Source organism: Podarcis vaucheri, assembly GCF_965113315.1.
Source record: "Podarcis vaucheri genome assembly, chromosome: 1".
NCBI lineage: Eukaryota > Metazoa > Chordata > Lepidosauria > Squamata > Lacertidae > Podarcis > Podarcis vaucheri.
In genome coordinates this window covers 80,780,535-80,805,933 of record NC_138759.1, presented here as the reverse complement: position 1 = coordinate 80,805,933, position 25,399 = coordinate 80,780,535, and the positions used below count along the sequence as shown (strand labels likewise).

General features: G+C 41.2%; 1 protein-coding gene across 10 annotated transcripts in view; it reads right to left on the bottom strand.

Moving 5' to 3' along the window:
• The window catches only part of PPP6R3 (protein phosphatase 6 regulatory subunit 3), a 55,464-nt gene extending 30,143 nt beyond the window's left edge, over positions 1-25,321 (bottom strand). For 6 of the 10 annotated variants that reach the window (XM_082192132.1, XM_082192137.1, XM_082192139.1 and 3 more), the window contains exons 1-8: positions 25,042-25,186; positions 13,561-13,711; positions 10,412-10,520; positions 8,756-8,884; positions 7,310-7,436; positions 4,540-4,772; positions 1,326-1,512; positions 439-576 (exon numbers count right to left, since the gene is read on the bottom strand). In XM_082192132.1, coding sequence (XP_082048258.1) covers positions 439-576; positions 1,326-1,512; positions 4,540-4,772; positions 7,310-7,321 — 570 coding nt within the window. In that variant the 5' untranslated portion in view covers positions 7,322-7,436; positions 8,756-8,884; positions 10,412-10,520; positions 13,561-13,711; positions 25,042-25,186. The other 4 variants (XM_082192134.1, XM_082192135.1, XM_082192136.1 and 1 more) reach the window with 4 other exon arrangements.
• Positions 25,322-25,399: the final 78 nt, after the last annotated feature.

Sequence of the window (25,399 nt, the reverse complement as noted above, 5' to 3'; positions counted from 1 at the left end):
AAAAGCAGCTGAAACTGAATTTGTTTACAGTTCAAATACAATATTTAAGTGCTTGGTGAAAGCTAGCATTTCCATTCTAGCTGAAAAAAACAGGAACCTCTCTACCACATCCCAGATCTTTTTCATTTTGTGTCTTGTCTTGTCTTTGAGAGTGTAAATCTCAGGGAAGGAACTCTCTTATCATTTGGATTTAGATATCTATTCAGCATTTTTGGCTGAAGAATAGGATGAAAAGGCTGCAAGTAAATAAATAAAAAATTAAGCATTTCATAGACAGCACAGGAGACAGTTACCTTTGCAAGTGAAGGATTTTTCCTGCTCTACTTAAAAACTGAATGCCAAGGGTATCTCACTAGCTATTTACAATTTCAGTTTCAAAAACAATGCCACTAATCTTCACTTTTAAAGATGACTCCAATTCCAAAAGAAATTACTTACATTTAACACTTCTTGCCTGGGCTGTGGAGGTTCTATGCATGTTAGCAGCCTGAGCAACAAGTCCATAATAGCAGAGGTTCCTATGTGCTTTATAATGAGGTCTACAAAATCATGCTTTTTCTTTAAGAAATCCACGATCTGTGAAAGATAAAAGGCAGAACATAAAAGTTGTGAAATAATAAAGCCAACAAAAACAGTAAAAACTAAATTGCAAGAAAAAAACTAAGTAGAGTAAGGCTTATCCCTCTTTGAAAGGGATGCCTTCCCCCACCCACAGTGGCCACATTCCTTCAGAGCCAACATGGTTCAGGACACACACACCTTTCATTTTCTTCCATGCATGCACAGCTCCCTATTGCAATTTGAACTGAGGAAAAACCACCCGTGCACTGTGGGAGGTTGCCTTCCTAAAATGCAAATACTAGGCTCTGGGGGACCAATTTGGATGAGAATCCTGTCATGAGAGGTTAAAATGTTTAATTCTTCTATCTCCATTTGTTTCAATGGGTCTTTGTAGATAATACAATCACAGATGCAGAAGCCCTACAACTTCCCATGCAAGCATTCCAACCCTGATGAGATTTCCAGTTCCTGCAATTTGGACAGGAAGACATCTGCATGAAAGCTGAGGGAAAGAGGCAGAGGAAAAGAGGCCCAGCCAATAGGAAGCTTCCAAAGGTGGTATATGGCCCATGGGTGGTCAGATGGTTAAAGAGCCTCAACACATTCTTATATTCTTTTTGAAAAATCTATATATGGCACAAACATTAATTTGCCATAGTAACTATTACGATTGTTGCTCTTCTAAAGATAGCAAGTGGAATGAAAGTAACTTAAGCTAGGCAGTTGAAAGCACAGTGTTTCCAAAGGAGCAATGAAGTAATTACCTGTTCTGGTTTTCTGCTAATAAGAATACTTAGCACCTTGCTGAAGAAACTGGCCAATAACGGATTTAGGGGTGGCTCATTTAGAAGAAAACTATACAGTTTTGTTAATAATGATTCCTCTTCTCCCAGTCTATCATTGATCTGTGAAACATCTGAAGTGAGCAGCTCACAAGATATGTTTGGATATCTGAAAGAGAGAAGTAGACATTTTACTTAATTAGTAATAATAAATAGCCTTACACACCAATAACAAGTGCTTTATCTAGCAATGCTGAGTGTACCATTATATGTAGTCTGAATACACAAAGTGCAAAGAAAATCAGAGATACCCCTCAGTTTGTGGAGGCAGGCCAGCAAACATCCAGGGGTTACTCCCTCTCTATCAACAAAACATATATAATCATCTATTAGGTCCACCACCAAGCTGCTCTGACAGCCGGGGCCACCTGGCAGAAGGCCTTACCCAGGCCCGATCACTACACCAACCTGAAGCTGCTGTATGAATTGAGCCCAATTTGTCTGCCAACTCTACCTTATGCTGTTGCCATGATGAATGGAAGGACTGTGGATGCAGTGATAAATCCATCACTCCTCAGGGCCTTGGTGGCAGCACTGACTTATTAAGATTGCTATAAGAATGGTCTCCAGAGACACTTGTTCTTTGCTGGCCAATCACCTGCCCATACATGCATTCAATTGATAATCACTGTGTGCTGCCAGGTCCTATCCCAATTTGGGGGGAGTGGGGTGCTCTAAAGCTATTCCATTGCTTCTCTTGAGGGAGTCTTTAGAGTTGATAAGGTTAAGCACTGGGGCCCAATACTCCTGTATTTAGGCTACTTTCTCTGATTGGTAACATGAAAGGTAGTCAATAAGGAGTTCTTCAGTACACATAGCATAAAAACAGAGTGAACCAGATCAATGCCCCCAATCAATCCAGCTGCAGCATCTTACATTGGGCTGCTTGCAAGCTTCAGTCCCCAAAACTGCTTGCTCTTGGAAAGTACATGATCAGAGGAGAAGCAGAGATTATGCAGAGCCAGAAGCCCTGCTTTATGCAATGTATTTATTGAGCAGACAAGGGAGAAACAGAGAGAGCCTAAGTGAGTGTGGGGAGGGTCAGCACCCTTGCCTTTAGCTTTCTGTTATTAATCATAGTGCTTGATTGTGCACAGCCAAAGAGAGGAGAATGAGGAAGATGTGAAAGAGATGCAACATCAACCCCCACTTTGCCCCAAGGTATGTATCTCAAGTGGAGTATGTGTGTTTGCTTGCTTGCTTGCTAGCCATGGAGAAGGGAATGAAAGTGTTGTGGTTACAAATATTGACTAAAATATATTCATTTAGTATTCTCTGGCTGCACAGTTGGTAGAAACTTTGCTTAGCAAGGGGGTGAATAATTCCTCCATGGTTCACCAACTCCTGAGCAAATGAAATAAAATCTTTACATAATGTGTGGAAAATGTAGTAGCACAGACCCAGTTTGGCACCCCCCCATATGCATTCACATATACTCACAACACAGGCCTTAGTGGTGCCCCTCTGGAGGTTTCACCCAGGGCAAAAAAACCCAGGCTAGCCCCCTTGTAGCTACGGCACTGCACCATGCAAAAGAACAACATCTATTGGCAGGCTTCCAAGTTAAGGATCAGATAAAATTTACAGGGGAGGTGGAACCAGCCTACTGCCCACCAGCTAGTCATACCTGTGCTAGATCATTGTTAAGATCACAGGACAATTCACAACACAAAAATGCAAAACGAGAATAAATAATAATAATAATAATAATAATAATAATAATAATAATAAACCAATAACGCCCCTCCCACAATGCCAGACAAAGTAGACAGTACTGGTCCAGGGGTCTGACAGGACCAATGAAGAAGTTGTTTAGATGTCCTTAGTATCTTTTCAAGAGAGAAATCTGAGGAGAGAACCAGAATTGGCTGCCTCCACATCCAATCAGCTCCACCCCTGGCTGTTGGGCTAACCTGTCCTTTGCCCCACCAGTGCACATGGGCACCAGCCACTACTGAAAGCAAGTTTTATATTATTATTATTTTTAAAAAGTTTTAATAACCTACAAGTACACTTAAGTAAAAAGAGAGAAATTCCTGCTATTTTGCAACCTATGAACTTTTAAATAGCGATAGGAGCACAAGCAACCTTTACCAACCATTCGAGTTTGACAGGTTTTGTATCTGACAACATTATTTAAATGAGGCTGGCTGTGGGTAGAAATCCAGTCTGATTAAGTACAGTATAATGCTTAAAACACTAATACACACAAACACACATATGCACCTTTCAAAGGCTTAAGGAGGATCACAATCCAAAATCATTATTAGTCAGAAACAATGGCCAAAGTAAGAAAAATATGCATTTCAAACTCTCCTAAAAGCCAGCAAAAGATGGATTAATATACGGGGGGGGGGGGCTGCTCTACACACCTTGAAAAACTGAATAAAAGGCCCTACTTCCAGCAGTAACAGTCTCAACCCACATGGAGAAGAACACAAAGCAGGGCCTACATTAATGACTAAATTTGGTGTGGGAAGGGGTTTTCTCAGATATTATAATTTAATCCAGAATATGAGTCAGCCTTCTTTATGCAGGCACCAGACCAATGGGCTGTACGTAACGCCAGTGTTCGCACAAGAAAAATCCTCCTTTTCTCCATTAGTCCCTTGCATCCACTGATTTGCTCATACAAGCTGCCTCCACTTAAATCTCCACCGTAACCTCCATGCTCCCCTCTCCCACTCGAGTTTCCCCAACACCATCAAAAACCTTTCCTGAAAGTGCCTAACCCTTAGAGTAGCTTTGGCCCCCTAGTGTCTGCCAGAGCTTCTGGACTACAGCTCCATAGCCCCAGACAGCACAGCTGTGTGGGCAGAGGATGGAGTTGTAGTCCAAAATACCTAGAGGGTGTTAAATTAGCTAAGACTAGTAGGGGGTGTACTTTTGGTTGGAAGCACAAGACAGCAGTGGGGAGATCACTTGCAGCACGTAGTTTCCCTGTGAACAGAGTAGAGATATAACCCAATGAGGTTTTTTTAAAAGGTCTATTAAAAAAAACATACCATAAAGAGGGACATGTTACCACCCTTAAACTATAGGTGCAACAGTCTTATGAAACTACAGTCAGCTATTCTGCTAGTGAGCTTTTGTCTTCCCTCAACTTCAAGCTCCTAGATCAAAACTCATTTCCTACTTGTATCTGATTTTTTCATCCATGTCTTGAGGTGGCTCTTCTATAATGAATGATACCAGATCTTCCAGACATTCCGATTTCAAAAGAAACTCTATAAGTTTGCGGTTTTGAGCTTTGCACTCTTGTAAAACATCATCTTCATCCATCAGCTCCTTCAGTGTTACATCTTCTCTCTCTAGAAGTGTGTCTATGTGGGATGATGAGTGAAGATCAAATTTCCAAAACATGCTGGTCTAGAGAAAAGGAAAAGCACACACAGCCTTAATTAAAGGGACAGATAGTAGCAGGTCTCTAACAGTCTTTAGGGAAGCCGTTCTCCCGTTTCCCTTGTTCTCAGTTTGCACACAAAACTGCAGAAGCAAAAACAGAAAGCAGGGAAAAGATGAACAGCGTTAAAAATTGGACTTCATGGAAGATGAAGGAGTATTTTATCAAAGTGCCTTGAATGATAAGCCAATGTCTTAAATTTCAATAAAGTTGTTAGCTAGTTGAAGAATTGTAAAATTTTGACATACAAGATTTGACATGTTAATGCAACAACAGTAAGAAAAATGTTAACCCAGCTTAGAATTTTCCAGTATCTTCTTGTCTTTTTATCTAACAGCAAACTGATGGCACTCTAAGTCAGTTTCCAAGAAGCAGCTGATTCAAGAGATTGTTAAAATGCTAGTTGAGAGTTAAATCAGGAAAAATGAGAGGATTTTAGCTCACACGACTGTGGATCCATGTTTATCTCACTAAGGTGCCTATGTGTACTATTATCTTTTATCTCTATGGATACTATTGCCAAGAATAGAATTAAGCCCTTTATTAGTTTGCACCAAAAGATCTGGCTTTCCTTCACCTAGCCCATGACTGGCAAGAGCTCATGAAATTAACAAAAAGGCCAACGAGCAAAGTATCAACACTACAAACATACCTTTGGCCTCATACTGACTCAAGGCTTAAGTGATTTTTCTTGGAACTGCATTGATGCAAATTAAGACAAGGCTGTTTTTTAAAAAAATGTGTTGATGCACATGTATTTCAGAAACTCAGCTTAATTCCTTAACAAGTCAATGCTGCACAAACGTTATTAAAAATTAAAGAAATGACGGCATGAGCCAGAACCCTTTTTCCACTTGATAATAAAACGTTACAAACCCAGCCCCAATTAGTTACCATAAAATCCTTTTTGAGAATGGTTTATCCTCCTCAAACTTCAACTGTGCCCACCAACATTAAACAGAAGTTGGTATACATGCATAGGACTATTATACATAATTCTCACTGCTATAGCAAATAAACGTCAGTTGCATTAGCAAATCACATTAAGGAGGAAAAACAGGAATAGAGTTAGATAAAGTGCCCAGTAACCCACAAATGTTTTTCAAACACATCTATAACCTTATAATTTGCCATTTGCCAGAGTTAAGTAGCAACTGCCTACTGGAAAACATGCATGCAGAACACTTTCTATGGAAAATGATACGTGCTCATTCTACCATGTTGCACTGCATTATGATGGTAGCTTTGGCTCTCTCATTTTGAGGCAACAGCAGAGAGAACCAGAGTGGCATATACAGCCAGCATAATACTGTCATGAATTCAGCACAGGTCAGCACTCATAAAGATGCATGTGTGATGCTCTCCATAAATAGCTAGTGGTGAAGGTATAGAGATTCTCATTTTTCCATTGTGGAGAAAGATCCAAGTTGAGCCAAAAATTGTAGGCACTTGCCTTTAAAATAGGCCATAGCTCTCTAAGCACTTCACTGAGGCAAGTTCCACTGAAACCAACAATGCTTGCTTCCAAATGCATATGGTAAGGATTGAGGAGACAGCCAGCAAGTTTGATTTGTTATATTCATTGGGTATAAGGGGATCAGGAGGACAATCTGATTTATGTCTGTTACCAACACTCTCGGTTGTGAAGTATTGTCTACTGATATACATCATGCCACCCTGCCCTCATTTGGGAGGAAGGGTGGGGTATAAACTAAACAAAACAAAAAATTATTTAGTTATTTAAATCTAACAGGAGGATTCACCCAGTGCACCACATCAGTGAAAGTTGTGTACAAGGAGTTCTGCTTGTGCAAGTGGACTTTCCCCCACCACCTCCCCCTGTGCCCACCAAAATTGGCACAGAGAGGGGGGTGTCATTCCATCTGACAAGCAGTAATGTTTGTGCAGAAAGAACTTTTACAATTGTATAATACTGAATTCCATGCTATGACATCATGTGTAAATATTAGAAGGTAGAAATGGCCCAAAGCTAGCCAACCAATTAAGGTATTAGTGCACTTACAAAAGTTGCTCAGATTTCATACACAGTATAATTTACACACAAACTGAAGTCAAACATTGGCTTATTTGTCAGGCTACTGCAACCATTTCTTGTTGACAAATACAGGGTAACTTTCAATCCAAAAAGCAAGGTTTATTCTACATCTATTAAAAATAAAATCAGTTTTCCAGACTTTAACCCCAATCAAAGCAACCCGAATCTGTGAACAATAGTACTTCTGACAAAGAGTTCCAGAATAATTCCTGGGCACTAAATTTACAAACCTACACATACTTACTTGAAATTAAGTCCCACTGAACACAGTGGTGCTTACTTCCAATAATGTATGCATAGATCATGCTGCATGAAAATATTTCCTTAGCTACATTCATTCATACATTCATACATTCATACATACATATATACATACATTTCATTGATTTTCAATGAATTGATTCAGGAAAGACTAACAGTAAGTAGCAACAAAAAAGAAAAGCATACTACTGCAAACATGTTACTGCGTTATTTCACAAACTTTCTCCCAGGCAAGCTGTATTAGGGGCTGGTTTCTCAATATGGCAGATGCTGACCAGATTATTCCATCACTTTTCAACAGGAGGCCAGGACCCTTGGAATAAGGAAAAACACCACAAAATGGATCAAAGGGCAAATCAGAGGAACCCTTAAAATAAGAGAACTTGTCTTTAATAAACCCACAGCATTAAGACTTTACTAGGTTTACAAATGTGCCAACATTCAAATAAATGTCATGGTGTTTACTACTGACACAAATGAATCTAGTGGCACTTTTCTGATTCTCATGGTGACAAATGCATAAACATGTTTCATAGACTCCACACTGCATTCAGTTATGGAGTAGTCAATTCCTTGTTCGGGACTGTATGTCTTATTAGGACCAGGCATACCCCTATTCATTCTTCAACCTTATGCACATGGCAATACATTGAAACTGTACTGGACCTGAGAACTTTGGACTTTACAGCTTGGTGAGTAAAAATTGGGTGTAGCTGTAGCACTACTGTGGCAGATAACCTCTACCTCCTTTCTTTGTGGCAGTGAAAAGAAAGGAAGAAGGCCCCTTCCCAGATGGATTATGTGAGCTGGCTCTGCATTAGTATTCAACTACCAATTGTGATAAACTATTTCAAATTATGTATCTGTTCAAACCACATCAAGTACTGAATGGTTATGTTGGAAATGTTACGTTTGAAAGTATTACTGTGAGCTGCTTTGGGCTCAACTTTGTTGTGAACTGAGAACCAATATGCATAATTCACGATCCCCACCCATGGAGTTAGCCAAAACAGTGATTAGACACTTGGTGAATTTTCCATCCCAAACTGATGCTATCAACTGCAACATGCAGTGCTCCAATTCAGGAATAAATGATCAATACTAAACCTAAGAGCTCTGTTGGATCAGACCAAATACTCATGCAGGCCACTCTCCCATCTCCCACACTGGCCAACCCTGTGCCTATGAGAAGCCCATAAACAGGACAGGAGGGAAATAGCTCTCTCCCACTGTTGCACCTCAGTGACTGGTATTTGGAGGCATACTCCCTGTGATCCTATCATAACTAGCAGCCATTTATAGCCTCATCTAATCCCTTTCAAAAGCAATTGAAGCTGGTGGTCAACACATCCCATTGAAGGGCTCACTAATTATATGCTTGACTACCAGGCCTCATTGGAGCTCTGCATCAACATGAATAAATCTTATCTTCATTCCACACAGTGTATCCAGTTTAGAGTCTTTTTCTTTTGCTCTCCTACTCTTTTGCTGCAGGGCACCCACCATGGGGATCTTACAATTAGATCCATGTGCAAGCCAGGCTTCTTGGAAGATGACTACATAGCGCTGGTTTCCCAAAACATTGTGGAAGGGCAGAAGTTATTCAAAGGTTCAGCACTTGCAGAGCCTCACCTGATTCAGACGTTTTGGAGAGAGGCCAGAAGATGGTTGTCATCTACATACTGGTGGCTTTGTGCTCCAACTCACTGAAATGACATACTGGTGACCTCATGGTCTAAATTCCCCAGTGGCTTGATATTGCTGTTAAAAAGCATGGGGAACAAGATGAAACCCAGCAGTATGCTACAGCATAAGTGCCAAGGAGTTGAGCAACAGTCCTCCAACGCCTCTCTCTTGTATGGCCCAAAGCCATATTAAAATGGGTCTGGATAATCTTCTCCTCCCATCATATCAGAAACTGATAATCAGATTCACAGCTAACTCAACAACCCTGCCTACCTACCTCAAATGGTTTTGTAAGTGTATAGTTCCATGTAGGTTTCCATCCATTGCTATGTTGCAAAACAATGAATTTGATAATCAACAGGGCAGTTCTGGAGTAAGGTTCCATGCAATTAGGAAGTATCCTGGCAACACTATCAGTTATTATAACTTTATTGAATCATATTAATTGTTTTGTTGAATCTGTTGCTGTTGTTTGCTTCATTTATAAGCTACTGTGTTTTATATTATAATAATTGCAACTGTTTTTTAATGCTATTGTGATTATTGTGAGCCGCTTTGAGCTCAACATTTGTTGTTGGAAAAGTGGAATACAAATATTAAATCAAATCAAAATCAAAACTCTGGGCAGTTTGGAAAAATCTTACTGAATATACTAACAGGGCACAGCTGCCATATTCCTTGGCAGCAGCCTTGGCAGATATATGCAATGTGTGAAAATGGTGTGACTTTTTGTAGAGTTATATGGATTTTTTAATGCACCACCATTTTCCTTTCTTTTTAGTTCATTTCCTATGTCTGTACTCCTTCTATGACATATAGGGTACACCAGTTATCTATATTATTTATATCTACTGCCCATCAAAATGTGTTTCACAATTTCTCCCCTATTGCATGCTATTGTTCTCTGAGTCTAAACTATGTGCAAAATTAATGAAATGGTTTTTTTTAAAGGATCAAAACAGATGCTGAGCTTTGTTCTTCCCATATACAACTATGATCATATCATTGCATATTTTTAACAAGCCTGGCAAGACACTTTTGAGTGTCATCTCAGTCCAATAATATCTTCTTCCTTTGCTGTTACTCAGATATGGAAAAAGTTGCCACAACTGATCCCGCTTGCAGTTCCAATCTCATCAGGATCAAACAAATTACTCACTATTTCTAACTTTAGTCTTTACAATGGTGGGCAATAAAGCCCAAGCTACTCAATACAGTTTGAGCCAAAGAATTTCCATCAATGGAGTCTGGTTTGCACTAGAATAGACTGCCCACCTCAATTTAATAGGACTGGCTGCGAGTCTGCAAGGAAAGACTATTCATTGCTACTTGTACATTCAACCAGATACTATGTGAACAAACAAGGAGGCATGGTTTCCAAGTGTACTGTATTTACTTCTGCTCGTGACCTAGAACCATGTATCTTGTTCCATAGAGCAACTTTTGGGAGCACACATTACATGAACTGAGGAGCTGCTACTTCCCTTCGTATTCTGGCGATAAGTACTATCTCCTCTAGGATTACTGTACCCTCTCATCATCATCTTATGAAAAGCTTTCCAAAAATGATTCCTTATCTAACCAATATCTTTGATAGGGTACCTTTACTACTTTGGAGTCTTCTCACTCAGCTCTTCAGCGCACCTTCTGAACTGATAGCTAACTGCCACCTTCTTTCCTTCAAAAACAGCCCTCCTTGCCTCGACCACGCCTGCACACAGAATGAACTTTTGTTTTTTACTGTAATCCTCCTCTCTTAATACAAATATAAGGTAGCCCACAGACCAGGTATCACAATCATATTCACCAACACAGTAACTTTTATTCAAAGAATCAAGGAAAAAAGGATACAATTCACCTAAGAAAGGGAAGCCCTTTTAGTTTAGTCAAAGAATGTCTGCCACTGGGTGGTATCCACAATCGTTACCAGTTAGCCAAACTCCTCCTATCAACCAGTGTCAATGGGCATTTGACTTGGAGGCTACATTGTGAGAATATCTGAGCTCTCCCCTCAATTGTCATTCAACTCAGTAGCTAACAAGGAAAATCCCAAGAATGTCACCTACAGTAAACACACACACACACACACACACACACACACACACACTCCCCCAATTAACCAGCACAAGTTCATTGTTCAAATTAACCTCTAAGTATCTTAAGAAAGTTGTACCATGCTAGGTTGGTCAACTTTCTTAACATATCTAGAGGTTAATTTGAACAATGAAGAAAGGATTTCACTGTCTAGTTGGGAGGTAGGAGTTGTTAAAACAATTAGGCCACATAACCCTTGTCGATCTACTGAAAAATCACTCAGTGATCTATCAATAGATCCTGACCTACTAGCTAACCACCCCAAAGTGCTCAGTTATGTTACTAAAAATAAATTCCTGGATGAGCATGTGCTCATAGGCACTCATGCTTCTTAGTTCTAAGAGTATGTTGCCATCGATCCCACCAGCAACTGTTTTATACCTGGCTGTGGTTCATGGGCCTCAGTTCTTGGGGGGTGGGGTGGGGCGGAGTAAATTCCACAAGGCTAAAGTGTGCCCACCCCAAACTTGAGGACACTGTTGAATAACTTTTTCCCTTGCCTTCAATGTTGTTAGATCCTCTCTTGTAACTAAGATACTTTTGCAACTACTTTCCAATGAATTAACACAGAGAAGTTGGAATCCATTTCAATATTTAAAATCTGGCTACTTAGTCGTATAAACAGAATTAACATATACCATAATGCACCCCCATCTCTCTTCCCTTTCGCATGTGCATGAGAGAGGAAGTTAGTTTGGCAGAACTTAGAACAATTCAATGTTAATGTTTAATAAGTTACCAACTTTTGAAGGCATGTACTTTTGAAGGAAAATATGAAAAATGCTCAGATTACAGTAGTCACAATAGAAAAATCAACATTTGTCCTCAGCTTCTTGATGCTAGTTGAGCAGAACAAACCACAGCCCCCAGTTTGGACACAATACTAAGCCAGGAATTGTGGTTAATTGATCCCACTTGCACCAGGAGACTAGTGAAGTGTCAGCAATGTCAGGTAACAATTTGCTAAGAAAGCTAAGATTTCCTATGACATGCAAATGCAGCAACGGGTTAAGAGTCACAATTTGTTTCAGGTTGCGTCTGCTTTCTTTATAAGCTCACCTTTTGGTAGTGTATGGTTGAATTACATTGCCAGCTTTCAAATTTGTGCTAAGCAGGGACCTGCATGCAGAAATATAGTACCCATCTTAAGACAGACAAGAGTGTCTGGAATCAGTCACTGCCTGGGCTGAGGGAAGAAATGCAAGCTTAATCCCTTTATGACACATTGTTGGTGAGGAATTTACCATACTACAGAACTGTGTTCACCTGTTTCTGGACAGGTCACGCATGGTTTTGGATCCAGCATTGGTCTTCAGACGTTCAAGTAGCCTTTGTAGCCTGAAGCACCTTTTACCAAATTTGGCTGGTGCACCAGCTTCCTGAGGAAGTAGGTCTTTTTCCGTTATCCGTATTTTAGTTGCATTCAGATTAAGCTGCAGTGTCTTGTGACCTCCAAAAAGTGCCCCAAAGACCACCTGCTCTTGTAAAGACCTACCCATTTTAGGAGATCAAAATCCTAGCTTCAGGTGCCCACACTGTTATGAGTTAGGCAGGCAGCAAATGGAAATAGTGCCCTTCAGTTGTGAACACCCTTCAAAGAGGTGCAGCAAACATGCTAACAAGTACTGCTGGCATTCTGAAGGCCATTTACCACCTTACATTAAGCCACAGGAGTGCTCATACAAAATCATTTCCTCGCAAAGAAGGAACCTAACATTTAGAATTTATACAAGGAACCACAAACACTTGGCAGTGTGAAGCTTTCTCATCCTCTGTCCAAAGAAGCAGGGGAAAGGTTGCTCAAAGTAGCCTAACTGGACATTTAAACCTAGCTCAGAAACACAGGCATGGTTAAACAAGTAACAGGTAAAATATCTAAGCAGCATTCTTTCCAAATGTTACATTAGCAAATGACATCAGTAATGGCAAATGTGAACACTCTCCTCTATGTCACCATTTCAACATATAATAATTTTCAAAAACTTGTCACTATGTGCTTGACTTCTCTAGCTTTTAGGGAGGTACTTCCGCTTTCTAATGGGGGCAAGAAAAGCGGCAGATATTCAATTAATGCAAGCTAGTTAAATTAAACTGGCAATTGAAACTCAATCTTGCAGCACTGTCACAATAATTAAGAATCTAAACAAATCACACAATACTGATAAGTCATCTCCCAACTCACCCAAAAGACTATCTTTAAGTAATGTTGAGGCAGCATCAAGAAGCAAACTTCAGTTAAAGGCAAAACCATTTTCACATAAAGGAATTAAACCCAGGCAATCCTATTCAATCAGATTTAGTATAGTGAACATGCACATGACTTGATCATGGATTATTTCCCAGCAACCCAGGGCTTCAATTCCTCTTCCAAAACAGGACTTACAGATCAGGTTATGTGCCATTTTTGTAAACATGCACAAAAAACTTGCAGTGTTGATGCCATATTGATCCTAAATTGAATTTAAGTCATTAGTAATGGAGATAAACTGCATGTGTAGCTAAGGGCTTCAAAAGAAAAAAGGGGGAAAGCAAAGAGCAAGAAATAAAGTTATTGGAAGAATGCCTAAAGCACTGTGTTTAGCCAATATTTAGGGGAAGAAGCAAACATCAAAACATTAAGCAACATCTGCAGAGGCATACTAGGTGGTATTTCTTACCTGTTAACAGAAAATTTTAAAAAGAAAAAAAAAATGTATTCTTTGTGGCTCCTTGCCCATTACAGGGTATCCAGGCAGCAGCAAAATCTTTAAATCTACAGTATTAGCAGATTAGCAGGCTGAATTAGGTTAAGATGAAGCCGATTTCTTCCTATGAGAAAACACAATACAATTTTATAATGTCAACACAATTTCATTAGTGAAGTCAATAATGAACACCTCAATAATGGAATATATTGAAATCTAGTAACATGAGAGCAATTTAATCAGGATAACGTCTCTCACATATTTTACACAACGGTAGAGAGAAAAGCTTAAACTGTACTTGGAGAAACTGCTGAGGCTATTTGCAGGAACCATAATGTTTCAATAATCACCAAAGCAAAGGTACCCAATTTAACTCTTCCCCATTTAATTGCTAGTATTCTCAAACATTATTATTCCCCCCCTCCCAAACACACACTGCATTTAAAAAAGCAGTTTGGTATGGATTATGAACATTAATCAAAATAACATGCAGTTTTTATTTATAGTTCTAAGCAGTGTTAGAAAGATATAAAAACTAGGCACTAAATGGCACCTTAAACCTAGATTATGGGTGCAACAACGGAAAGTCTAGGCGCGCTTTTTTTATAACAAGAATACAAAGCTGAAAATGTATGAACTGCAGCTAAAATATTATATTCATTTTTCACATAGTCTAGTCCTTCCCCTGCCCACCACCCTAATATTCTTAAGACGGTCTCTTCTCCAGTCTTCAGAGAGTAGCTGGAAGTGGGGAGGCAGAAAAAGCTCCTCCTTTCCTTCCACTTTGCAGTTTTAATCTGGAATCTTAGGTGCAGTACAGCACCCAAAGCTAATGAAATTCCGTCGCAAAATGCTCCTAGGACAAGTTTTGAACACTGGTTCTAAGTCTTTAAATTAAAAGGGATAGAAATTCAGAACTACTATATGCTCTTGTACATCATGTGGTATTAAAATCAACAATATGAATGGCATCCAGGATCAAAACAAGTGGACAACTTAATCATTGTTTAACCAAAGGGACTGTGTTGGGTGGTAGTTCTTGAACATACATGGAAAACCACTTTTGAAGCAAGGAGCCTTTCAGGAGCAGTTTATTATGTGGTATGGGGTGTCCACTCATAGGGGAGACAGAGAACATCAGATATGCCCAAGCATACCCTCAAGTACTCCTTTTGATCCTGAGCATTATAATCATCAGAACAACTGCAATAGTTCATTACTATTAGCCCTTTCTTTCAATATTGATTTACATGGGACAGTATACTAACCAAATTATACAATTTCCTTATTTAATAAATGGGTACTACATTCTCTAAGGAAATGAGAGCCAAAACACACATTTACAAAGCTGTAATTCCCAGAATTGTGTGGGTTCAGTGAGTTTACATTTATAATGGAAATGTTTCTGCTGAGTGCCCTCAGATACTAATGACCTCTTTCAATTTAAGCAGCAAATAGGATAATGAATCTTCAAACCAAATGTCAATGCAAAAGATTGTTGAATAATCACTTTTACTAGATAAAGATAGAATGTTTCAAAGCAGTCCTTTTTGCTGGAGATTAAAAACAAGTTTTCAATAACATGATTCATTTATTTCCTGGATGAGAATGAATGCTAATTGGTTATGATCTGGAACTAAATAAAGCCTTGATGCTGTGTAGAAACATAATTTATAAACCTCCGGTCAGAAGTCCTAATCACACACTTTAAGGGAGCAAGAGGAATATTTGTGAAATTAAGGGTTCCTGTTCAGCATTCCCTGTATACATGGAAACATAATGCAGTAAGAGAATTTCTTCAAAGACCAAGAGCCAAACTAGGTACTCATGAGTCATGACCAATCCCAACAAAAGCTGTTTGAGAACTGAAATACAGTTTTGGGGCAACAAATGTAATCAGAGTAGAGGAAGTAGACAGGTGGGTAAAAGTTGCTTTGAAAATAGCAACTCTCCATTACTGCACTGATCTGCAGCCCACAACAGTTGCATTTCAATTTTTCAAAAGACCCTCAGGAGTGATTACTAGTTCTTCAGTGCCTAATGTTTTTCCAGAAGCCAAGGCCAGTAGTAACTGGGTAGAATAGTGCTCCTTCCTGGCATCAGGAATCAATGGGTTTGGTAGGGAGAAATAATTTCTTTCCTGAATAGTTTCCAAACATATATAGAATACCTACATGTATAAAAACATTTTAGAACATATATATAAAATCAATACAAATACCAACCCTGCTTAAAAGCCTGTTGAAAAAGTAAAATCTTCAAAAGGCACAAAAAAGACAATAGAGGAGGTTTTGAGTCTGAAATATAACAGGGGTTCCAAAGCGTAGGTGCTGCCACACTAGCGACCTGGTATTCTTGAAACTTTTATAATTGTTTATTTTTATCCTTCCCTGACAGATACATGCATTTTAGGCAAACTGGTTTCCACAATACCTCCAACATTACTATATGGTCACTCTGTAGGAGTCTGGGGAATGGACATGAAAGGATGAAGGTGGCCAAAAATGACTCCTTGAAAGTTCTTTATAAGTCAGTGATCAAGCATGCCTACTGCCTTATTATGTAAATTACTCTTTTTCTCAGCTTTTTGTGGAAATGAGTGCTTGAAATTGTGGAAGTCAGAAGGACATGTAATAAATTTCATAATAAAAAACCCCAGAGATACTAGTTCCTTACAGTTCAGCAGCTTGTAGCTCAAGGACCACCTCTCCCCATATGAACTGACCTGGGCCCTAAGATCATCATCTGAGACCCATCTTTGTGTGCCTTCTTAACACAAGGTTGATAGGGTGGCAACACAAGAACGGGCCTTTTCTGTAGTGGCCCCCCCACTTGTGGAATGCTCTTCCCAGGGAAGTTCGACTGGCGTCTTCATTATACACCTTAGGCACCAAGAGAAAATGTTCTTCAACCAGGCCTTGGGCTGATTAACATCCTATTCCCTTTTAAAGGTTTGTTGGAGGGGGGAGGGGGTTATTGGTTTGCTTTTATTATGTATTTTGTGCTTTTTAACTTGTATTTTTATGTTGTGAACTCCTCGAGATCTATGGGTGAAGGGTGGTATACATTTTTAAATTAATAATAACATGTAACAGAAACTTGGGGGAAAATCAAATTGTAATTATTGTCTGAAAAAGTGTATATACCAGACAAAATTCTATGATAAGAAACTGACTTTTGAAATAGAAAGATTACAGTGGTACCTCAGGTTAAGAACTTAATTTGTTCCGGAGGTCCGTTCTTAACCTGAAGCACCACTTTAGCTAATGGGGCCTCCTGCTGCTGCCACGCTGCCGGGGCACGAGTTCTGTTCTTATCCTGAAGCAAAGTTCTTAACCAGAGGTACTATTTCTGGGTTAGCGGAGTCTGTAACCTGAAGCGTCAGTAACCTTAAGCGTATGTAACCCGAGGTACCACTGTACTTTAAAAACAAGTATTGTGTTCCCTCCACCCAAAAAAAACATTTTTCCAGAGGAGGGGGAACCCTGGAAAAACCCAGAAAAACAGTATTCCCAGAAGTGGGGCTTCAGATTTTTTAAAAATAAAAAATACATCTCTATCCAGGAGAGCTAGGAAACAGCTGGGAAGAGAATGCCATATTTAGCAAAAATGACTCATCATCCACTTCCAAATGAAGGGATGCAGCACCTGAGAGCACTAGCGGAACAGCTTTGGGAAACAGAGGCAGAGCCACATAGGTAGCAGAATGAGAGCAGTAAGCTAAAAACATCTGGGGGTTTAAGGGTGATTTTCTTGGGAGATATAATGTACACAAACTATTTGTTCCCAAGTATGTTCCACTGGTTTATTTTTAAATAAAACAAATTAAACTACTACAAAAACTCCACAGACATCCAGCGCTACCTCCCTCCAAAGGAACCTAAATCTGGGTAAACTGAAACATCCCCTGAAACTTCTCAGTACTTATGAAACCAAGATCAATGGTCCAATTCAGCAAGGATAATTCCTCAGCCGATTTTTTTCTCTCACACAGGGTTCTGAAGGGAGAGAGTCTGTACTCAGGGTTCTTCCAAGCAGTCCTTACCCCCTTACATGGGACTTACAATACTATAAAAACAAGTAGCAATTAACCATTTCTTTGGCAAAGGCAAACCTCCGATTCATGAGGATCTTGAGGCTGAGGGCTTTCAAGTGGGCCCAGCCCTTCAAAGCACAAGCAACCAGAGAAACAACTGGCTCATGGAACATTTCCCCCCTCAAATATATATTCCTAGGTTTAACTGCAAATGAAGCCATGGTTTCCCTATCTACCCAAAGGTATCATTATTTTATTATAGTTTAGGTTGAGCAGATGTCTACAACACCACTGGTGTTAGAAGACCATGAAACTGCTACCAGAAAGAGCACCTTCACTATAACATCAAAACAAGAATAGTATCATGGAATTGAAGAGTTAGAAGGAACTATGAAGATCATCTAGTTCAACCCTCTGCAATGCCAGAATCATTAACCTAACATGGGGCTTGAACCCACAACCCTGAGATTAAGAGTCTCATGCTCTACCAATTAAGGTATGTTCTACAAGTAGTCCACTAGGACAGGTAGTGTACAAACCTTTTAGATCAATTTCAAGCATGGTGGTTTTCTAGTGAAACATCTGAAGGCAGTGGAAACATATGGCTCTGAAGTTCACTAAATAATCAAGAGCAGACTATTTAGGCACACAGTACCCCCAGGTTTGTTTCCTGCAATATTGTTTGTTCTACTTCAAGTTATCTTTAAAAGACTCAGTAATTTTTAGACGAGCCCTGCTGGATCAGACCAAAGACCTACCTTGCCCTGCATCCTGTTCTCAGTGGGAAACTAGATGCCTATGGGAAGCCTGCAAGTCGCACCTGAGGATAACACCACTCACCCTACTTGTGATTCCCAGCAACTGGTATTGAGAGGCATACAGACAATGGACACAGTATAGCCATCATGGTGAGCAGCCATTGAATACCTCCTCCTCAATGAATTAAACCTCTTTTGAAGCCATCCAAACTGGTGACCTTATTCCATAGATTAACTATATGCTATGTGAAGATGTACTTTCTTTTGTCTGTCCTAAATCTTCCAACATGCAGCTTTATTGGATGGCCACTGGTTCTAGTATGAGGGAGAAAAACATCTCTTTATTACATCATTCATAATCTTACACACCTCTCATCTCCCCTCTTTCTTGCGTTTTTCTGTAAACTAAAAAGCCCCAAACATTGTAATCTTTCCTCACAGAAGAGCTGCTCCAGCCCATTGATCATTTTGACTGACCTTCTCTAAAAAATTTCCAGCTCCACAATAGCCTCTTTTTGAGGTACAACAACCAGCACTCTACAGAATATTCCAAGTTCATTATATAGATTTGTATAATGGCACTGTACTAGCAGTTTTATTTTCAATCCTTTTCTAATGATCCCAAATAGGAAATCTGCACTTTTCCTATCACCTCAAGTTGTCCACTACTAGCCCAAGGTCAGTCACTACCAATTTAGCCACCATTATAAAACATGAATCACTTCACATGCCGGTACTTGCTTTCATTGAATTTCATTTGCCATTTTAACACCCTATCACTCAGTCTAGAGATCCCTTTGGAATGTCTCCTAACCACTTTTTGTTTTTACCACTTTCAATAATTTGATATCATTACCCAACTTGGCCACTTTCATTGCTCAACTTCAGAGATGCATACCATTTTTGGGGCAACTTTTCCCAGCACATCAAGTCTAAATAAATGTAAAGCAGCATTAACAATTGTAACATGTTTCTCACTTGGGAAAATGTTGTTCCTAACCCATCACTTAGGCATGACCTACTAGCACTTAGGCTACACTACAGTATTCCAAGTTCTTACCACAGAGATATCAGTTATATTCAAGAATTAATCCAGAACAAACTGCTATTCTGAATTCTATATACAAACCAGTTGCTCTGTTGGCACCAGTCTGCCTCGAGAGACAACAGAGTGCACCTCCAGCGGCTAAGCCTAACTGCTACCCTAGTAGCAACTTGGGGCGCAAGCCTAGCAGTGTGTATTGAGGTCTTGGGCTGCCTGGACAACAAGACCCTCCTCTCGGCCTCACGGATGTGGTCCAAAAGAAAGCAGAGCAATACATTGGTGTCAGCTCGGCTGCAGCAGTTGACAGGAGGCATACACAGTGCCATGCAACCATCTTAGGGACTCCACTCTGGATAGAGTGTAGCCTTTTCTTCTCCCAAATGTATTCAGCAAGGAAGCAGAGGTTTAGGATAGGAGTTTCCCTTCTCCTAGGTGGGCCACCTTTCCCAGGTTGACGTGCCCCACCTGCCCCTCACTTCCCTCTACAGCACATGCAGAAATTGGCTTGACTATTGGACCCACTTTTGGTCTTGTCTGCTCAAGCCACCAGAGCCTGTCTTTGCATGCAAGGGAAGTCTCTAACTCATGGGTCTGAGACCCATCAGCTACCCTTGCCCATTTTAAGCCAGCCAGTTGAAGCCATTTTATGGGGTGTGTCCACTTGCTGTTGCTTGCTGACAGCTTCTAGGAGCCAGAGGTAAGAGCTAAGTGCAGGATGGGGACCAAAGGTGGACAAGCTGCCCCAGAAGGAGCACAACATGTCCCCCACAAGAGGTAGTATCCTGCCCCTAACACCTCATACACTCAAACTGCCCCTAACACCCCATATACCCCACCAGTTGCTCTAGTTAATATATTTGCAGTGGAGACTGGTATTACTGGTTTAGTGTGCATTTTGGCTGCATTTATGTAAGCCAGACTTGATCTTTTACCAATAAATTGATTAACTGTGTCCTTGTGATGCCCTTCACTAAAGCGATCAATCTGAACCTACAAAAACATTCACATAATCATAATTCCACATCGCCTTTTAAACATTCTCCAGTGTCACCTTTTCATGCTCAAAAATCCAACACCGTTAGATCCAATATGCATTTTTAGATCAAACCCCAATCTCAAATTCAATCTTAATGACAAGGTCAAAAGCTAGGCTTTATGTTTTACAGTAAATTAAGAGTGATACTAAATGAAATGCTTGAGATTTGTGATTCACCTCCCATTGCTGCAGATCTCTTTTGAATATACCCACAGAGGCTCCTAGACTGCATCAAGACCACAGCACAGAGGGACTTTAACTCTTTCCTGTATGCCATTTTGCAAATGCAAATCATGCCTCTCCCAGCCAAAACACGTCTGCTATTTGACCCACTATGAGAAGCTGTAAGCATACCTGTGAATTTTCTCCATTTGTGTAAGCAGTAGCTGAAAGGTGGGCAGCGATTACGCCAGGAAAAAAGCACATGGAGAAGGTTCAAAAATCCCCCAGAGCCCTCATGGCTACTTCTAAGAGAAAATGATAGTTTTGACCACAGATTTGTAATATCTGGTCTGTTTTGGGACTAAGAGTAAAGGTTAGTTTCATTAACTTACTACTGTATTGCAGAAGCATAGCACCACTAACTTTCAAAAGTAATTTTCACCTTACATAGGACTGAATCAGCTTTAACATTAGCGGATTTCACTGGGTTTAAGGCATGTCTTCTATCTAGGATTGGGAGCACAAAGCATTTTGTAACTCAATTTCCAGAACGGTTCCAGTGTGAAAGTCTTTTCATCTATCCCACTTCCAGAATAATAGCATTTAACGTATGCTGGATAGAATATACATTAGAACTGACTCTTGGATTCTTGCTCAAGTAAACAGTGCAATCCTATACCTATCTACTCTAATGTAATATTCATTTGAGTTCAATGGGACTTATTCCCAAATTTGTGGTTACCGAAGTGTTTGTAACCCTAACCGTTTGTACCACTGTATAGGATTGCAGCCTTAGCTGTGAAAAGTGAAAAAATGCCTTCATCCTCTGTCTCCTATGACATGCAAGAAATGGTGTTTATCTAGTGATATTTTCATCCTATTTAAGCCTTGAAAATACAAACAATTTATCTCCAACAGAGAAGTTTTAAATTAAATAATTATTTAAAGGTTTTCATCTTTCCCTTCAAATTCTTAAATACTGAAATAATCAAAAGTTGGAAGAACTTTATTGTCACCTAATCTATGTAAAGGACATTATTTTCCACAACTGATGCTACAAATTATTTTTAGCCTGGAATATATCACGTGCAGGTGTTTATGTCACTTTGATATTTGTATGAAAAGCAGGATGAAAATAAAATAGACTGATAGTGGAAATGGTAAAGTATTCTATTTAAAATACATTGTATGCTCTAGCTAGCTAATGTAGGTTACCCTCCATTCTACTTACAGAGGCGAGAGGTGAAAGAGCCACTGGAAGTACCATCTGTGGAAAGAGAATTAAAGAATTCAAATCTAGAAAGCTAATGCATAGCACATCAAGAAAGCTTCACCATTTCTTGACGTGCCTGTAGTAGGAAAGGCTGTGTTTACAGATGGCTCAAGCCAATAAGGATACCACGATACAAGAGAAAATATGAAAAAAAATCAGTCATCAGTCAATATGGAAAACAACCCTTCCTAACCCTAATCTGGCTGGAAGTACATGCAGAATTACCGTATTTTTCGCACCATAGGACGCAGTTTTTCTGTCTTAAAAACTAAGGGGAAAAGTCTGTGTGTCCTATGGAGCGAATGCAGGGGGGGAGGCAAGCAGGAAAAGCCCCCAAGAGCCACACACAATCTTCGTGCGGCTCTTGCGGGCTTTTCCCCAGAAGGGAGAAGGGACAGACGCGGCCAGTCAGTCCCTTCTCCCTCTTCTAGAAAAGCCTTGCGCAATCTCTCCAGCCGCAGAAGGCTGTGCAAGGCTAAAGAGGAAGCCCGGGCAGCGAGCGCGATCCATCCCGCTCGCTGCCCGGGCTTCCTCTTTAGCCGTGCGCGCCTCTCCAGCCGCGGGAGGCTGTGCAAGGCTAAAGTGGAAGCCCGGGCAGCAAGCGCGATCCATCCCGCTCGCTGCCGGGACTTCCTCTTTAGCCGTGCGCGCCTCTCCAGCCGCGGGAGGCTGCACAAGGCTAAAGAAGCCAACTTTTTAAAAATCTCTCTATCTCTACCTCTTTTTCTTTTTTCGTCCTTTCTCCACCCCCTTATTTTCCTCTGGATCAGTGTTTTTATCTAGATTAACGTTTTAGTTTTTTTGGGGGGGATATTATAAAAAAGGAAGCTTTGCAGCTTTTATTTTAGTATACAATAAAAACAGATTAAACAAAACACAAGAGAAGGAACTAGCATAGAAGAAGAAGAGAAAAGGGAAAGAGGGAGGATACAAAGCCATTTACCAGAGGTAGATCTTAACCCTTGCCTCACCTGGGAGCTTCTCTGGGCAGGAATTCCCTCGGCTTAAGTGGGGTGAGGGAAGAGTGGCAGGGAGGGGGGTACCTACCTAGACAGTGAAGCCACATGTCTCTCCAATGAAAATTGGGAGTGGGCATTGTGTGAAGTGGCTATGGATCTCCTGCCGCAGAAGTGTAGGACTGTATAGAGTTGGGAGGGCCACCCAAGGGTCATCTAGCCCAGCCCCCTCACAATGTAGGAATCACAGCTAAAGAATGCCAGGCAGATGGTCCCCAACCGCTGCTTAAAAGCCTCCAGTGGTGGAGACCTCCAACAACTTCCGAGGTCACAGAATTGCTGGGTTGGAAGGGAACCCCAGGAGTCATCTAGTCCAGCCCCGGTGGACAGTGGGCACCATCCATCCCGTTGTGTAAGGCTAAAGATGCTGCTCAAGGCTAAAGAGGAAGCGTGCAGCCTGTCCATTGCTCTTTGGGGCTGGGGGGGGGGAATAATATTTTTTTCCTTTATTTCCCCCTCTAAAAACTAGGTGCGTCCTGTGGTCCAGTGCGTCCAATAGAGCGAAAAATACGGTAGATACTAAAGCATAGGTATCTGAGCACTCCAAACATTTTGGGTAATTTTTAGTAGTAACCCATTTTATCCTTTGAGCAATTATTTATTATTTCAAGTCTAGTTCTACCTAGTCTCTTATCTTCCTTTTACTCCACCACTGATGTTGTCAGCAAGACTTTCCCCCCTCAATATCTTCCCCATCAAACCATCAAAATAATGAAGGATCCCTATCAGGCTGATCAATTGCCCCACTAGCAAAAGTTCAAAAATTAGTGGAGTTCAGATGTTAGTATTACTAATTAAACTCATAGATTCCACGGGGACAGCATTATATCACAAACATTGCACAATGCTACTAACACAAGTACTGTACATAGTTTAAAAGGAAACTGCCAGTTCTAGTAGAAAAAAATGTTGCAATATCTATTAGAATGCAAGAGTACATAAAGAACTCTCCTCGATTTAAATCAAGGATTGTTGCAGGAAGTTGTCGTTTTTACTAAGTTTCTCAATCTAAAAATAGTTAAGTATTGCTTGAAAAAGCAGCCAATTGACGTTAACACTTTCCCTCTAACTTTGTCCCTGCCAGGAAAAAGGACGCGTCGGAGCAGAGGAAGTATCTAACAACCTAGAACGTGCTTTATTTGTGCGGGATAAAAACTTTAAATCCCGCCCAAACTGTTTGCCTGAAGCAGGATGCTCGTATCCCGCTCTATTAATACAGTCATATCACAGCAGCTGCTGCAGGAAACCGCAAATGAGCTCCCACCACCCAAGTTCACATCCCAGAAGCCAAACGCACAAGACCTTCTTGCTACCCTTTAAGCAAAGGTTCATTTCACATCTTCGCTCAGCCAAGGAAGCGAGTCCAAAGGTTGTTTACGGGGAAAAGAGGTCATCCTACTACAACAATTTCCCCCCTTTCTTTTTGTAGGAAAGACGGGAGAGGATATAAATGGGAATTTCTACACGCCCTCCCACCCCTCAAAAGAAGCCCAGAGGAGTTCGCACACCGGCTCAGAGTCTCCCCAAGGGGGGAAAGACCGAGGGAATGGGAGGACGTGGGGTGCGGGCAGGGGGTCCCCAATACCCGCCCATTCCATCCGAGAAGGTGGCGGCAGCAGCAACCAACGACGCCCCCCCCCCAGGCCTTCAGGAGAAGAAAAGGCTTCGGGGGCTCCCTTCCTTTCCACCCCTCCTCACATGGTAGAAAGAGGGAGGCGGGAGGGGAAGAGACGCAGGCCGCTGCGACGCAGAACTGGGGGACTGCGGGGGACACATCTCAGGAATCAAAACAAACCGAGGCGCTTAGGCCGCTGCTGGGAGGTGAGGGGTGAGAGAGACGGAGAAAGGAAGGCCTCATCCCGCTTCCCTGTGGGATCCAGGCCGGGAAAGAGAGGCGGCGGCTCACAGGGGCGACTAAGCGGCGGGGGGAGGCGAGGACTATCTCCCACTCAAGCGGTTCCTCGGCCTCCCCGGCCCCCACCCGATCCCTCAGAGGGAAGAAGGAACGAAGCCCCCCCCCCATACCGCCTTTACTGTCCTCGAGCCTCGTGAAGAACAATTAAACTCGAGGCGCTGAAATGGGCCCAACGCACAACCCCCCCCCCGCCTCCTCCAGCGCGCCTCTTACCCCCCCTCCTGGCGGACCCCCCCGCTCAGGCGGGAAAAGTACTGCTCGCCACCATCACCGACTCTTCAAGATGGCGGACATATCAGCTCCTTCGAGTCCTCCTCTGTCCCCATCCCCCCCATTCCTGCCAATCAACCCTCTAAGGCTCACACCTTTCCTCATCAATCACCTCTTCTATTGGACAATGGCAAAAGCCTCTGTTTGCTACTGGTTCCAACGTGCCGTCGATCACACGCCAAGATACCTCACCATTGGGCAATAAAGGGGATAAAGGCCGGGGTCACGGCTTTGTTTCGCCCAATCAGCGTTTCCAGACGGGCGCCTCTAACTTCCCACCTCTACGCCTTAGCAACCAACT